The 16,966-nt window shown below is 42.6% G+C and overlaps 1 protein-coding gene across 1 annotated transcript in view; it reads left to right on the top strand.

The window, feature by feature from the left end:
• LOC147678453 (vomeronasal type-2 receptor 1-like) overlaps positions 1 to 4,145 on the top strand; it is a 35,650-nt gene extending 31,505 nt beyond the window's left edge. Inside the window, exons 6-7 of the mRNA XM_086945636.1 lie at positions 2,901 to 3,024; positions 3,217 to 4,145. Coding sequence (XP_086801762.1) covers positions 2,901 to 3,024; positions 3,217 to 4,145 — 1,053 coding nt within the window. The remainder of the gene's footprint in view (positions 1 to 2,900; positions 3,025 to 3,216) is intronic.
• Positions 4,146 to 16,966: the final 12,821 nt, after the last annotated feature.

The following is a 16,966-nucleotide window of genomic DNA, read 5'->3' on the forward strand; positions in this document are numbered from 1 at the left end:
GCAAAAATCTCACTCGCAAAGGGCCAGATTCTCAGAATCTGGCCCTTTGCGAGCCGAATCGGGCTTCATGAATTAGGCTGCATGTTTCCATAATGCACACATTTGTACTGCACATACCTAGCCCCAAATGAGTGGCTTGAGCTACTCCAGTGTTCACAAACTAGGACAATACACGGAGAGGACAATGGCTGTTCTGCACCTTTAAATAATATGCAGGTTCGGGCTGCAGCCCATCTTCTGGAAATAATTATCTTGTTGGGCAGTCGATAAACATGGTCGGCTTTATTAGTGCATGCTTCCTCCTGACCACACTGTTTGTGAACCACTAACCTTGCCTGAACACAGCTCCTCAAGACCCCCGTGTTCATCTTTAATGTCACCTTCTGTCATTGGATGACACTCGCATTAGACCAGACTGTTCACCTCCTGTCACACGACTGCATCTACACTGGATAACAAGACTTGTATTTTAAGTTCAGACTAAACTATTTACAAAACGCGGGCTGCATTGGAGCAAAGATATATATATTATGTATTAAATACAGCTAAGAGAGAAACGAAACAAGTAATGTATATTTGGAATGTAAAATAGTCATCTGTGCGTTCTAATTCAGTCACTCCATAGGAGGCAGAATGATACACAAAACAGCCAATAGCATTACGTGAGAGAGGGGCTCCTATGGGAGAAGCTTTATGTATAAAAAAAATGGTAACAACAGAGAAAGCAAAAGAAAGAGTGAGTGAGTGAGTGAGTGAGTTAGTGAGACATGGGGGTAAAAGGGAAAAATCTGTACGTTTAAGATGTAACTCGTTTTTTCATAGTTATTGTGCCTATTTTAATAGACTTTGTATGTTTCTCAAATGTATACAGAAGAGTGTCAATCTGCAAATCAGGTTGTTTTTTTAAACTGGTCTTGGGTTGATTATGCTCTTATTGGGAAGGGACATGTCTGGGTCTTTCAGGCTGGACTATTTCTTTTTGGGGTGTGGTCAGATGTGTTTTGCTTATATTTGGTCCTTGCCTGTGGTAGAGCAGGTGAGTTAAATACAATATATGCAGCCTATATGCAGGTACCAACAAAGCAGTATTCCATAGGCTGCAGATAGTCCAGCATGCTGCTGCCCGCCTGGTACTTCGTTGGCCGAGAAGATCATCCGCCTCGGCTGCACTTAAGATCTTACATTGGTTACCCATTCACAAGCGTGTCCTATTTAAGGTGCTTGTCATCACCTTTAGAGCCTTCCAGCTCCAAGGACCAAGATATCTGTCTAATGGCTTCAAACGCTATCTGCCAGCACGCTGTTTGAGGTCTGCCAATCAAAACCTCTTGGTAACTCCCAGATTCAGATTGACCACCAAAGGGGGGAAATCTCTTTTTGTACTAGGAGCAAGAGCTTGGAATAAATTGCCAGCTCATCTTCGGCGCACAGCCAAGGAGAGCGAATTTAGGAAATCTTTGAAGATTTTGATCTTCTCACTTTCAGATGCGACTTGCAGGGCATTAGTGTAGAGCTTGTAATACATTGAAGTTGCCTTCTGTCCACCAACCTTTTCCAGCGGGGTTGGATGTGAGCGCCAAGATGCTCCTTGGAGCGATAGCAGCGCTATATAAGTGTGATTTTACATTACATTTACATTACAATAGAATAAAACGCAGCCAGTGAAAGTATGAGTGGTTCAGATTCATTTAAGCAATTCTTGTCATTAGTTTTTTTTCCACGTGGGTCATTTAGACCATGGCAGGCAGCTTACCAGACCACCAGCTGAGCAGGGGCCCTGGTTTACAATCAGCTGGTGGAGAATTGCTTGCCATACTTTGGGATCCCCACCTTCTAGGGTGGATCACACTGCATTGGGTAGAGAAGAGGCACTGTAGGGAGAGATGTGCTGAAAAGGCACTGCTTTTTTTATCCCAAGCAGCAGACCTTTCTGTTTTAGTGAAACAAACTCCCAAAATAGAAATGAGCATTACTATTTGCACAGGGAGTTGCACAGGGAGTTTTCTCCCTGTGCGTGGAGAACTCCATAAGGTTCTCCTGTCTGGCACTGCAATCTCAGGCAGGACAAATGCATGATGGTCGCCCAGATCTAATTAGGGCTCTTGACTGTTACTCTGACCACGAGGCCAAGTGGCAGCCACCAGGTCAAACATTTCCTGTGGCTAGTTGGGGTTCTACCATTGGAAACTGCAGTTTCTCCACCTCTAAATGGGATGCAGCAAAAATGAGTTTGGTGGGGGAGGAACACTGTTCTGGTGACTGTCTTTTATATATAAAAGTTGTTTTAAACAAAGGTGGGAAACGTCTTGTTGCGACTACCTCATAGTTGAATAGAAAGCAGAGTTTTTGGATGCTATAAATTATAGTACATTGCATACGTTTAGAAAATATATAACCAGAAAATATGCACCTTAGAAACCAGGTCTGGTAGTAAGGATTGGGGGAGGAACTCTGCCAATTGTTAGTGTTGATCAAGTCCCTTTAAACTCTACACGAGCCTCTTAGTGTACATACAGATCCAGGTGAAACAGAGTTCCTATTGACACTACAAGATACTGCAGTGCAGATCACAAGAAATGGTCATGGCACTCACATCATGTTGGATAGTGAGTGTGAGCTTGAAAGACATTCCCTTTCTTAGATACACAAGTTCACAAATCCCACCATAATTCAACTTTTTTTACTAGAGAGCAGAACTGCTATTGTTGCACGTTTTTCATTAGAAGCCATGTTCTCCACTAGGTCTCAAGAAGATCTTTTGATAGAATACATTTCTCCACCATATGACTTATCCAACACTAGACCTTTTCCCCCTTTATTCTTTATACTAAAAGCACTTCAGAATAAGTATAATTCTTAACCACGCTTGTGATTGTTTACAAGTCCTGTTGGTCCCTCAGGTGCCCCACTCTGCATGCAGTGAGAGCTGTGCCCCTGGATATAGGAAAGCTGTTCAGAATGGACGGCCCACCTGCTGCTTTGACTGTATCTTGTGTGCTGAAGGAGAAATCTCAAATGAGACAGGTAAAGGACAACTATCAATTATTATTTGATAGGTATACCTGCTCTGGTATAGATAGACAAAGTGGTGGTATGCTCTATGCCAGGTTATGAATACGGTATTCTGCAGCACTCAGGTTAGATCTATAATTCCAGTTTTGTATAAAATTAAACCATTGGTAAACATTCTGTTAAAGTTTGTGACTTCTATTCCAGATTCAGAGAACTGTTTTCGGTGTTTAGATGACCAGTGGCCCAATGAGAAGAGAACAGCCTGTGTCCCAAAAGCAATAGAGTATCTGTCTTATCAGGAGCCCCTTGGGGTTGCACTTTCTGCAATTGTGACCTTTTCCTCTTTCTTGACGACAGCCATTTGGATAACATTCTACAAGAACCGGCATACCCCAGTTGTCAAAGCCAACAACCGGGAGCTCAGCTACCTTCTCTTGGGAGGCATCTTACTTTGTTTTCTCTGTTGTTTACTATTCATTGGAGAGCCTCGGGAAATCACCTGCCTATGGCGCCAACCTGCTTTCGGAGTTTTATTCATCTTCTGCGTCTCTTGTGTCTTGTCCAAAACCATCATGGTGGTCATCGCCTTTAATGCCACAAAGCCCGGCAGTAACATGAGGAAGTGGCTGGGTCCACGCGTTCCCATGGTTACCATCTCTGGTTGTACATTTCTTCAAGTCCTCATCTGTGCCATATGGCTACTGAACTGCCCTCCTTTCCCAGAAAAGAACATGAAACTGAGGACTGGGACCATCATCTTTCAATGCAATGAATGTTCTAAAACAGCTTTCTGGTGCATGCTGGGATACATGGGGGTCTTGGCTTGTGCCAGTTTCGTAGTGGCCTTCCTTGCGCGAAAATTGCCAGACAACTTCAATGAAGCCAAGTGGATCACATTTAGCATGCTGGTGTTCCTCAGTGTGTGGCTGTCCTTCATCCCAGGCTATCTGAGCACCCAGGGGAAGCACATGGTGGCTGTGGAGGTCTTTGGCATCCTATCATCTAGTGCTGGGCTACTCAGCTGTATATTCTTCCCCAAGTGTTTCATTATCATACTGAGGCCAGATATGAACACTAGACGGCATCTATTTGGAAAAGGAGATAGGAAAACTCTGAAAATGAAAGCCATATGAAAACCAAATGTATTCAGTGTGAGGGTGGTAGGGCATATTATCAATAATTGTGTTAAAAATGATCGCCGGTTTAGCGGCAGAAAACTGCTGCTAAAGCGGCGATAATGGGCTTGATAACATGGCCTTGAGAATTCCAATAGAAGCCCATGTTCTGGTGTGAACATGGACTTCTATTGGAATTGCCTTATGATTCTGTGTTAGTATTTAATAAATTCCACCGCTAATGGTGAATAATTCAGAAAGGGTTTCTTTTAATGTTGTGTGGTTTCAGAAATTTATATTTTAACTGTATTTATTCATTAATATGTACTTTTGGTTTAAAATTGCATTGCTGTTTAAAACATTTTCTGTTTAGCTAAAATACAAATAATTTGAACTGGACTGAACTGATCAATATCTTGGGAGTGCTTAAACGTTTGTTAGTTGGAAGCGACCTCTTTGCCACACCTTTGTCTGTTTTACACCTGCAACATCCTACACCTATCAATGACCCCATCTACCACGACTGACTGAAGATTCAACTCATCACTCCACCCTATGTTCCTACTTCTTGTGAATTTAGTTCCAATGACACACCTCCTTTGTGTTAAGGACCTTGTCGCATGAACATCTCCCACGTCCGAGTTCCCCGCGACAAAGGAAGTTTGTTATGTTATGTTATGTTAATTGGGCTCTTCTATAGCGCAACGGCTACTCCAGTCGGAGTGTCCCGGCGCTTTGGCGAAGAAGTCCTTTAATGGAAAGGAACATAACTGCAAAAAAGGAACAGCAAAATTAACTAGTAAAAAGCCAGGTTTTTAATGCCTTTCTAAAAGACAACAGACTGGGGGCCTGTCTAAGAACAATAGGAAGTTCATTCCAAGCGCGCGTAGCCAGGTAGTGGAAGGAACGCCCTCCTTGTCTGGTTCGCTTGATGGATGGAACGACCATTTTAGACAAGGAGGCAGATCGCAGAGCTCTGCTCGGCTTGTAAAAAGCAAGGCGCTTTCTAATATACCTAGGGCCTGAGTCATGAAGAGCCTTATAGGTTAACGTCAGGCTTTTGAAGAGAACCCTCTTGGCTATAGGGAGCCAGTGCAGTCCCTTCAACAAGTTAGAGGCACTAGTTCGTCTGGGGAGTCCATAAATGGCCCTAGCGGCTGAATTTTGGACTACCTGCAGTCTCCTTATCAAATATTTTGGGAGTCCCAGATAGAGGGCATTTGCATAGTCCAAACGCGACCCGATAAGTGCTTGGACTATGACCCTTCGATGGTTCACCGAAATCAAGGGGAGAAATTTCCTGAGCATCCGCAGGATTCCAAAGCATTTCCCCGAAAGACACGCAATTTGAGGCCCAAAGGTTAACTCATTGTCAACAATGATACCCAGGTTTTTAGCCTTGGTACTAGCATTGGCAGGAGGAAACAGACTTTTCCAGTTTGGTTCAGAGACACATCCGAAGAACAGCAGCTCCGATTTATCGGAGTTGCATTTCAAACCGTGTCTTTTGAACCAATCAAAGACTGCCTCTAAGCAGCCTCTGATACGGATCCCATCAAACACCTCGTTCTTGTTATAAGTAAACAAGAGCTGGGTGTCGTCAGCGTAAGACACGATCTGAGCGCCAAACGACTCCGCAACCTCTGCAAGGGGGGCCATAAAGATGTTAAAAAGCAGGGGGCTAAGAATAGACCCCTGAGGGACCCCCACTTCCAGGGCTGCCATAGCTGCGGAGTGAGGTGGCGCCCAGATCGTTTGTCGACGGCTGGCTAGAAATGATTTAAGCCAGTTCCACACCGTCCCCCTGAGGCCACAATTCCAGAGTCGAGTTAGGAGGGTATCATGGGGAACGGTGTCGAACGCCGCCGACAGGTCTAACATGACCAACATGGCCTTTCCTCCAGTATCTAAAACCTCTCTAATGGCGGTGGTGACTTCAAGTCTCTGTGCTGTAATTCACACGAAACCCAGATTGAGTAGTGTGCAACAAGTTGTTATTCTCGATAAAGTCAGAGATAGATCTGTGCACGTGTCTTTCCGCCACCTTCGCCAGAGCGGGGAGGAGAGAGATAGGCCTATAGTTGGCATGTATGATGGGATCCAGAGTTGGTTTTTTTATTAATGGAAGGATGAGAGCGCTCTTCCAGGCCTGAGGGACTATGCCAGAAGACAATGAGGAGTTGAGAATGGAATTGATGGGGCCATTTAGCAGAGGGGCTATTTTGTTGAGGCAAGAGACCGGGCAGGGATCTAAAGGAGAGCCCGATTTCAAGCCTGTCAGATGGTCTAATGAGGCAACAAGGCTTAGCTGTGGAAATTCCCAGAGGGTGGTTTGTAAGGAGGAGGGGGCATCAAGATCAGCCGCCTGAGGCTGTTTGGAATAAGTAGCAAGAGAGGCTTGGATGGATGTTATTTTGTCTACAAAATAATGTGCGAGTTCATTCAGCCAAAGTTCTGAGTGAGACTGAGCCGAGATGCCTAGGGATGGAGAAGTGAAGTCCTTAACAATTTTAAAAATTTCCTTACAGGAATTATCAGATTCGTCTATCCGACGTTCAAGATAGGATTTTTTTCCACTCCAAATCATCTTGTGGTAGGATTTAGTTAGGTTTTTAAACTTTTCTTTCTCAAGAGGATTGTAGTCTTTCCGCCAGGTTCTTTCTGCTCTCTTGCAGTTTTGCCGGGCTTCTCTAAGCTGAGATGTGAACCAAGGAGCGGAAGGACGTTTGTTTCCGAGTTTGGCGGCATTTGTGCTTCCATCTCCACAAGTTCTTGTGGAAATTGCAGACTTCTGCACAAACCATATGAGGGACAGGAAAGGCCTGTATTCGTGGTCTCTTAATGTGAGACGCCACACTTGAAAATAACCGTGATAACGAGACCAAGGTACTAGCGTCACTAGTGTGAAGACCTGAATTTACCCCTTCTAGTGGCAATGAATTTGTAGAGCCTCTGGGTGTTTGATCTAGTGCTGGGATGTTCCTATGGGGATGATGTCTGCGCTGTATAAATAAAATAAATACATTAGGTACAAATGAGTAAAGCCGTCTTCGAGAACCCAATCGCATACTGACCTCTGGGCATAAGTGAAAATTAAACTTGACCTCAATGAAATATACACAAAGGAAGCTAAGACATCATTCCTTCACCTTTATCATTGACAATACAAAAGGGGCAGAAGACTAATAGCTTTTTAATTTTTCCAAACAGAAGCCAACAGCAATCCATAATGTCACCAGGGGATTGGTAACACACCTGCTGGTGATTACTTGTGACTTTTAATCATACTACGAATCATTATACCCCTCTGACACCCACTAAACGGTGGAGAGTAGGCCTTGTTCCAAGGTCTGTCTATACCCTGACTAAACGAAGTTTAAGCTGCATCACCGGACAGAGCTATCTCTGAAGACCAAAGTAACAAGATTTCTATTCGCCCTGTTGTTTAGTATCTGTATTTCGTAAGATTCTAGAATTTGGCCACCTTGCCACCGCATTTGCCAGAGCATGCATCTCAGTCATCCCTAGAAGGGCAACACCTTGCTGGCCTGCTCTAGCTACAGACTCACATCACTCATAAATATTGACTGTAACATTCTGGCTAAGGTGTTGGTGACCTGCCTGAACCAAGTCATTTACCAATTGATGTGGGATTTGTACCTGGTTGTTCCTGTACCAACCACCTATGAACGCTCTCCAACGTAATTGGGCAATTCCAAGCAGATGCGGATGACAAAATTCTCATTCCCTGGAATCTGAAAAAGTGGTCAATAGGGTGGAATAAGATTACCTTATCAGTACAATGAAATGCATGGCTACTGGTCAGGGTTTCCTTACTTTGGTCACAGGAGCGTACCTTCACACCAATGCATCAGTTACTTGCGGGGAACCCAACTCCTCCTTCTTCTGTGCACAGCCAGAAAAAGGTTTCCCACTTTTCCCTTTGCTGTTCCTATTGGCCCTGGAACCATGTGCAATTGAATAATGACCAGATAGGAGGCATATTGACCCTGGCCTGGGAAGGCAAGGCGTTTCATTTTGCTGAAGATTTTCTTATGACAATATCTCATGCCAACAATTTAGTACTATCCCTACTGTATTGTGTTCAAGAATTAGCTTTTATATATACCTATTTTTATGCATTCCTCACACAGTGTTTAATTTGTCTTGTGTGGTTTTGTCTTTGTCTCCATCATTTGTTCCTCATAATCTTTTCTTTCCTTTGAAAGTCGTTTCTAACTTTGCATCTCATTTACCCACCATCATATCATATTGCAGTTTGTTTCATTTGTATATACTCATTACCTTATTATTAAGTAGTCTGGTCTTGTTGTCTACTGTTAACCCCTTCAGTGCTGATGATGGCTCGCGGTCGTCATCAATTACTGTACTGTGCGTGTGCTGATGACGGCCGGGAGCCGTCATGACCACGCCCGTGATCGGAATGAGCTGCACAGGCGCAGAATTCCAGCTGCGTCGGAGGGGTTAAGAAAGGAGTTGGGTCATATTGTGCCTAGCTGGGTCTCAGCCAGGCTGACACCACTGTGATATCAGAACATTCCACTGATGACATGCTATGAATCTGAAGTGGTCAAGAGCCAGATGACAGTTGAGATAGTTGGCCGCGCCTGTCTGAAGCAGATGGGTTTCTCTGTATCTCTACCTATTATTAAATCACTTGAACTAGAAACCGTTTGGTGAAGTTTTTAATCACTACAGTATTTCAATCTATTTGACAACCATTAAAATGGAAGGGAGGATACAGAAGCTATGTAGTGGTGGGGGTCAGTAACATGGCCTCACATTTTCTCCAGTCTATCTTGTAGCCCCAAAAAGTCTGCAAAGGACTGTATGGCTCATAAATCAGTGAGTGTTGATTGGGACCACTTAGACAGGATACTCAGTGTGGGGGAATATGTTGAGACATTGGAGAAAGACAGTAGAAAGAAAAGACCCAAAGCGATTTTTGAGATAATCGGGCATTCCATCCGACTCATGGTGGATGCCGGTTCTTTGTATACGATTACTACAAAGGGTGACTATGAGTGAGAGTGAGAGGGTATAGCCTTGAAACCAAAGGATATTTGTCTGGGGGAATACCAAGGATAGTCTATTGACATTGAAGCGTACTTTGGTGCTCATACTGAATTTTCCAGCATATCCATAAAAGGTAAAGTGTATGCAGCAGGGCAAGTACCTCCCATTTTAGGTTGGATACCCCATCTTGACCTCCATCTCATAGTAAAACCCTGGACTCCAGCACAGGTCATGGTTGTTGAAGATGAAAGTTTAATGGATATATTGCATAGTGCAAATTAAGCGTTTCACGATTGCTTGGGAAAACTAAAAGGGTATGTCCACCAGATTTTATTGAGAAAGGATGCAATAGCATAGATTTTATTGAGAAAGGATGCAATAGCAGTACAACCTAAGTTAAGGGTGCCAATAGTGGTTCGAGATGAATTACAAAATTTGATAAAGGAATTGTTAAAGGAAGGTATCATAGAACCCATTGAGGCCTCAAGTTGGTTGTCACCTGTTGATGGCAAGCTCAGGTATTGTGTTGATGTAAGATACCTCAACCAATGCATGATAGGAAATACATAGCCGTTACCTAATATTGGTCAATTGGTCTCTACATTGAAGGATGGTAGGTACTTTTTAAAATTAGACTGGAAGAGTGCCTACCATCAAATAAAGCTCCAGAATGAGTCCAAACCATTGACAGCAGTGTTTTCCACTGAAGAAACTTTCCAATTTACATTTATGCTTTTTGGATTATCTTCAGCTGCAAGTTTTTTTCAATGCATGGTCACGGAGATATTCAAAGGTATAGAAAATGCAGTATATTTTCAAGACGACATCTAGATATTCGAAAAATCTATAGAGAGGCACAAAGTTGTGTTAAAACAAATATTGCACAGAATTGCTGAGGTGGGTTTGACGCTGCGGAAGGAAAAATGCTTGTTTTTGATTCAATAAATTGAATATTTAGGTTACACCATTTCTGCACTGAGCATCAAACCAAAAAAAAAACACTTGCGATAGAGACCACACCTGATCCTATTGATAAAGAGCAACAGAAGTCCTTTGTGGGGTAATTGAATATTTTTCCAAGTTTGTTGAAAACTTTTCAGACAAAACGGTACCTTTCAGACTGTTACTCAAAAAGGGTACCAATTTTTCATGAGGTGAACAACAAAAAGAATATTTTGTAAACATGAAAAAAGAAATTTGTGAGGCAAATGTATCAGCACCTTTTGACATCAAACTTAGATCTATAATCACTGTTGATGCCAGTGCCACTGGGTTAGGTGCTATTCTCTCTCAACAGCACAGAATGGGTGAGAAGACAGTGGCCTCTGCATCTAGTACCCTCACTGCCTCTGATCAAAACTATTGGGTCATAGAGAGAGAGGTGCTGGTGGCAGCATGCGTAGGGGAGAACATTTGCACATATGTGTGGGGTATCCAGTTTCTATTGAGAACCGATCACAATGCCTAGTACCTTGTTTAAGGAACAAGAGAAGCAGTTGAAGGTGGGCCCCAAAACTAATATGAGCCTACCAAATATTTTCAAGGTGCACGGTGCGACTATGTCTTCTAAGTGTTGTATCTTACGTTTCCTTTGGGACCAGCTAATCTCCTTCCCCCAATTTGAATGGCAGTGGTGTGCCATATCAGGGCCTGAAAGTGCATTTGGTCATGTACTTTCAACAGTAAGTAGGCTCTGTGCCCAACCGAGGCAGAGGACACTATCATTGGGTGTGGGAGTCTTTTCTAATGGGGTGTGTCATACAATAGGGCGATAATCATTCCGAATGTGTCTCTCAATTCGGACCAATAAGGTAATGAATCATGAGGCCTTTAGCATAAGAATAGAGTGTGCTAATTGGTGCACTAGCCAGTAAGTTCCCAACTGGAGTAAACAAATTATCCTCTTGACGTGGAGGTGTAGAGTTTGTATTGTGCCAGCCTAGGTTTGTCCCCATTCCACACAAATGATAAGCGTGCCTTCTTCTTGCCCTCCACTATGGATTTCAAGCATGGGAGTGGTAACATGCCAAATAGGTATTCAAACCTTGGTGCTATATTCATTGCTTGAATCCTACTCCAGAGAGAAAAAGGTTCAGTCCTGACCATTTTTGAAATTCAAGTCTCATTCAAGGGAAATGACCTGGCTCTTCAGATGAACCCAGCATTTAGTCCGAGCCACTGCGCTCCCCCCCATCCCAGCGCTTTGGGACCGTCACAGGTGAGTGTCCGTGCTTTACACACCCTGATTGGTTGATATATTGTCAGTGAATCAAGGAAGATATATTATCAGTGAGCATGTTCACAGTACCCGGATTGATGTCTATTCTTAGGTATTTGTCATATTGTACTTAGCTGTGTCTCAGCCAGGTTGCAAGATTGCTGACCAGCACCAGTCACCGCTGCTCTGCAAAACCTGCTATTTGCTCCCTGCACTGGCTCCAAGTTCAGGAAAGAGTCCGTTTCAAGGCCTTATGTATTGCCCATAAATCCCAAGAAGGGAATGGCCCTCCTATCATCAAAGCTTTTATTCGTCCGCATAAAACCTCCAGAAACCTTCGTTCCGACGCACTTCACCTAGCTGTGGTCCCAGAATCAGAAAAGCTAGAAGTTGGGGCAGGTTTTTTTCGTACAATGCGCCCATGCTTTGGAACTCCCTCCCACTGCACCTCCATAGAGAATCCAACCATCTCATTTTCTGAAGGCATCTGAAGACGTGGCTTTTCCCCTAATCTCTGGTCCCTTTCCTTATGATTGATCAGGGCTGGGAAACTCCCTGGCGCTTTACAAGAAAAAAAAAGGCTGGGACCACTGTGAAATCAGAACATTGCATTGATGACATGCTATGACTCTGAAGTGGTCAAGCGCCAGATGACAGTCTGAGGTTGTTGGCTACACCTCACTGGAGCAGTCGAGTTTTGTTGTAAAGAACTTGTGGACCACACTGAACAGGTACGGATAATCCTGTTTATTGAAAAAGGAACAGCTAAGATAGAAACAGACACTCCATGGCCGGTCAGGAGGAAACTGACTCACCAGAAAATTATGGACTTCAGAAGAATACATGGAATTGGATGTCCATCAGATTCCATGTTGGGAGATATGAACCATACTACCACATGATGATGACGTAATACAACACAGATCCTTCCCTCCAACATAATATAAAAATAATAACTGAAAACATACATATATGTTCCGCTATACATCACTGTTCTGCATCTTCAAGATACATTACTGTACAGCATCTTTAAGATACTGTGGTGGATTTCAATTATTAATGATTCTTATAATTTATTGAAAGAAGAAAAGATAATTACATTACTGTAAAAAATGTTCAAATATCCTGGTGGTCTATGACTCCTAAAGCTTCCCACTCTCTGGGAATCGCTCGCACCCACGGCCTGGCACACCCCAGAACCACACCACACCCTATTCGTGGATCACAACTCATGCTTGGGTCTTCATTTTCCATATCCTGTGCCAACAAGGCTCAAGAGAGACATGGACTTCTGTCACCTGAAGGGTGGCATTGCCAGCAGTTGCTAAATGTGATTAAAGCTGATCTAGGCACCTCTCCTGCGCAACTCTCTAAATAACCCATTATCAATTAGATCTTCACGTGAAAATCTTAAAGGGAACAGTAAGTGGCCTGTATGAGATAATTGTCTACTCCCTTTACTCGGTGCCCACATCACTTACCTTGCAACAATGACACCCTAAGACATATTTCCATAGCGATGAGTGGGCCCTTATCATGGGAGATTACAGTAAGGGGTTAAAGATATCTCTATTATTTTACAGCTACTATATGGTCCTCCACAGGTGGAAATGGTTGCCAGAGAGGCTGTACAGAACCAAACGCCATCCTCATTCTAATTGTTGGGCTTGTGTGATGCACTGCATTGTGATTTCGTATATATCCTGTGAGAATGTACATGTGCACAGGGTTTTTGGCAACATGTATGGGATTATGTGCAGCTAACTTTACTTATATATCAGAGACTGCAGCATAAATAGCGCTACTCCACAACATGTGGGAACCCCCCACTTCCTCCTGCTCTCTTTCCCGGTGGCTCGCTACTGCAACAGGAGGGGCAAAGGGTTGTATTTTATGCACCTGGCCCACTATCATAGTCCCATCACTTTAATCCTGGATGAAGAAGATGTAGGAGGATGCATTGTTTGAGAAGTATATGTATACACTGAATGACAGACAGTCGAAAATCATGGAGATTTGGATAGCCTCTCTTGCATTGCTCTGAGGCCTGGACAGGCCAGCTACCAGTTTTGACCACCTGATGCTCCTGAGTATCTACTTTTCCTGCCTAACCATGCCACGCCTGAGTGCCTGATGGTAGGGGCTAGGGTACTGGGTACTGGTAAGAAATGTATGACAATACTAGCTATACATTCACCACGCATGGCTTTACAAGGCGGTAATTACAACATATTTGTTGTTACCATGCATGCCATTACATTGCAAGTCATAACAACACCTTGCTGTAGGGGGCACACTGGACTTAGGAATGGTATTAATTACTATTCCTACTCCAGTTTTTGCAACAGAAGGGAAGGTGTTGGATTTAAAATCCAACACATACAACGCGGTCGTTGTAACGTAACAACTGCGTTGTAAGGCCATGTGTTGTGAATGTAGCATTGAAAACGCTGTTTCCCACTGGAAAGTAACTGTATTTCCTAATTACTTTTGCTGTTGATTCTTGGGAATCCTCAAGCTTCGAAACTATCTCATTTCAATTGTCCTGATTTACATTTTGTAATTTATTAGGCTATGTGATGGTATGTGCATATAGTGATTGATATGATTATGTACTGATTGACCACTGCTAGTGTTCATGTTTATTTTCTCTTTCTTAACTCTAGCTTTTCTTTAACACATTATTCGTAGCCTATGCAATTGTTCTACTTTATTTCTTCCCACTTGCTGTTTCCTTGAAACTAGAATTTCAATTTAAATAAAGAAATGTGATAAAAAGTGTAATAAGGTAACCCATTGTTTTGTCTATGAATGATATAGTTGTCACTACCTATACAAATACAACCTAAATACACAGGTCCTACTTTTTTTTAAATTTACAATGCACCCTGCACTGTGAGACTTTAGGGCCTGCCTACGTGGTGACTTGGATGTATTTGAAAATTACGGTTGAGACCTGACAATAGCTTATTTTGCCACGTTAAAATGGTACTACAGGCTGCAGTGGCAGGCTAGAGACAAGTTTTAAAGAGTTTCTTAAATGGGTGGCACTATGAGTGCTGTTGGTTAGCAATGGTAAAGTAAACAAATTAGTAGTGCCAGCGCATAAGTATTCAACAAAACAGGAGGAGTGAATGCAAAAAGGTTGAGGGACTACCATGCCAAGGATGTGAAATTTAGCAGACAAAAGTAGTTTAGTTACTTTAAAGTGTAAGAGTAAACGTACACATGTAGATTTACTTAGGTGCAAGTTTACGTTTGTGAGTAGCCCCCTCTGTTTTTGACTCATTGAGGAACAACAAGTTATAGCCCATCCATTGTTGAGTAAGACTTTAATATTTGGACATTCACCATCTTTCTGGCATAATCCTGGTAACGTAGGCATAGTCACATCTTTTTACTTACAGGAAGTGAAGAAGTTCATGAATAGACGTACGTATTAAGTCTGTTGAAGGTTGCAGAAAAGTTAAAGAAATACCCAGGAACAACAGAAGAGTTGTTGGTCTTTAGACTATTATATGGGAGATATACCACTGTTCATTACCAAGGCCATCTCAATGCCTCCTATCAGTCTACATCCAGAGTTTTTAGAGCCCCAATGTTTCCTTAATTTAATGTTGTCTTAGAGTTGAAGCGATGTAGCTTTTTCCAGAATTCGTAAGACTGGTTTGTTTGTTATTCATCAGTAACTCATGAAGTCTTCAGTGTTTATAGTAGGCTTTTGTAAGCAGTGGAACTAACAAGAATTATTTTAATCCCACTGCATGGAGATACTTATTTCTAAGCTGCACCCTAGTTGGGGTGAGGAGCACCATGTTTTCCTTTATCTACTTCAAGGAACATTGATTTCCAGGATGGGTAGTAAGATTGAGAAGGTTTAGAACCTTATTGATGTCATCCTACCGCTATTATGATTGAGATGGTTAAGAAGCTTATCGGTGTCTTCCTACGTAACCTCTGGGTATACAGTTTTACTGGGAAGATTTTTCTTTTTTCTCTCCAATATTGCTTTCACATGCCAATGATTCAACTTTGTAGGGTGCCGGTTACCTTTCAACTGCTCTTCATGCAGTAGGGCTCATGTTTGCTCACCTCCCTTTCCATCTCCAGTTATTTAGGAGTACACCAGCTCCTAGGCTTAGATCTTTCTTTGCTTCTACTGGAGTGATGAGAGAGACTTTAAAAGCATAATTAAAGAAGATCTGACCAAGATCCGACCAATAAGTCAATATGATGTGTTGAAGGGAAATTCCTCATGTTATCAGCATTGTGGCTACTTTAATTGTGATATTCAACCAATTTGTTGGTATGTTTGCCATACTTATAAGGCAAAGGAGAGCAGGGTAAACATTAAAGCACGATGATCACTTCAGTCCAGGCATATGGTGTCACAAACTGAGTGAATGGAATGTTTTTTGCAATCAGTCTAGGATAGGAGCTTTACATGAGTGTTATGCTGGCAATTTATTTAAACGCTCCATATTCCGGTAAGGTATCCTCAATAGCTGGTATCCTCAGCTTCACAGTCCACATATTAAAGTATGCAAGAGGGAGTGACAAGCTGGAGAGAGAATGATATAGGGAGTAAGGGACAGATGTACAAAATTGCGTGTTTGCGATTTCCTAAAATTGAATGTTTGCTATTCGCTAATAGGAAAATGCAAATTACGATTTACTATGGCGTGTTTGGCACTGATAGCGATTCGCAGCTGGTCGCAAATGGACATGCCTCATCAATATTCATGGGGCAGGTTGCAATTTGCTACCCATTGTGAATAGCTACAATAACAGGGATGGTGGCCTGCTGGGGCCACCATCCCTGTGATCGCTTTTTAAAGAAAGCTATATTTTTTTGTACTGCTCTCCTTAAAGAAAAAGAGGATGCATTTAAAAAAAATGAAAAGCTACCTTTGAATTTTTTAAGAGGGGATGGTGTCCCTAAGGGACCCCTTCCAGTTTTCGAAGGCGTTATCACCAACTTGAAGCTGGTAGTCACAGTGAATGTTTTGCAACCACATTTCCGGAAGCAAAACATTTATACATGCCAGTGTTATTCGATATTAGGAAGAGACTCCCTAAACACCCCTGATTAATACCAAATCACAGAAGCAAAATGCGATCCGGTAACAAGTTACTGAGTCACATGTTGCTTTCTGTAAATGACAAAATGCATTTTATGGGTCGAAAAGCGATAGAATGCTTCATACATCAGACCCTAAGCTTGGTGCCAGGATGTTCATTCACTGGGTCTTGCTAATTTGTAGATTTGAAAAACAGAATATTATTGCACTAGCTTCCACCTGGACGCTACAACTGGAAGCAACACACACATCCTAATGGGGGGAACTCTCAAGTATCTTGATTAAATAACATATCTCCTTTGCAAGCTTGTGGACTCTCTTTTGTCTCCTCCAAAGTGCATCTGTTGTTTACCATATGACGATTTTCTAACTCACCCACATCTGCATGCTTTGTCCGGTTTCTCGTCTGTAAGGAGTGTTTGGTGGTCACAGTGCTTCAGTTGTTCATTCTGGCATCGTTGTACTCCATGGCTAGATAGGTTTCAAGTAATATGGCACTCCCC

This window comes from Lissotriton vulgaris, chromosome 12 (genome assembly GCF_964263255.1).
Source record: "Lissotriton vulgaris chromosome 12, aLisVul1.2, whole genome shotgun sequence".
Lineage (NCBI taxonomy): Eukaryota > Metazoa > Chordata > Amphibia > Caudata > Salamandridae > Lissotriton > Lissotriton vulgaris.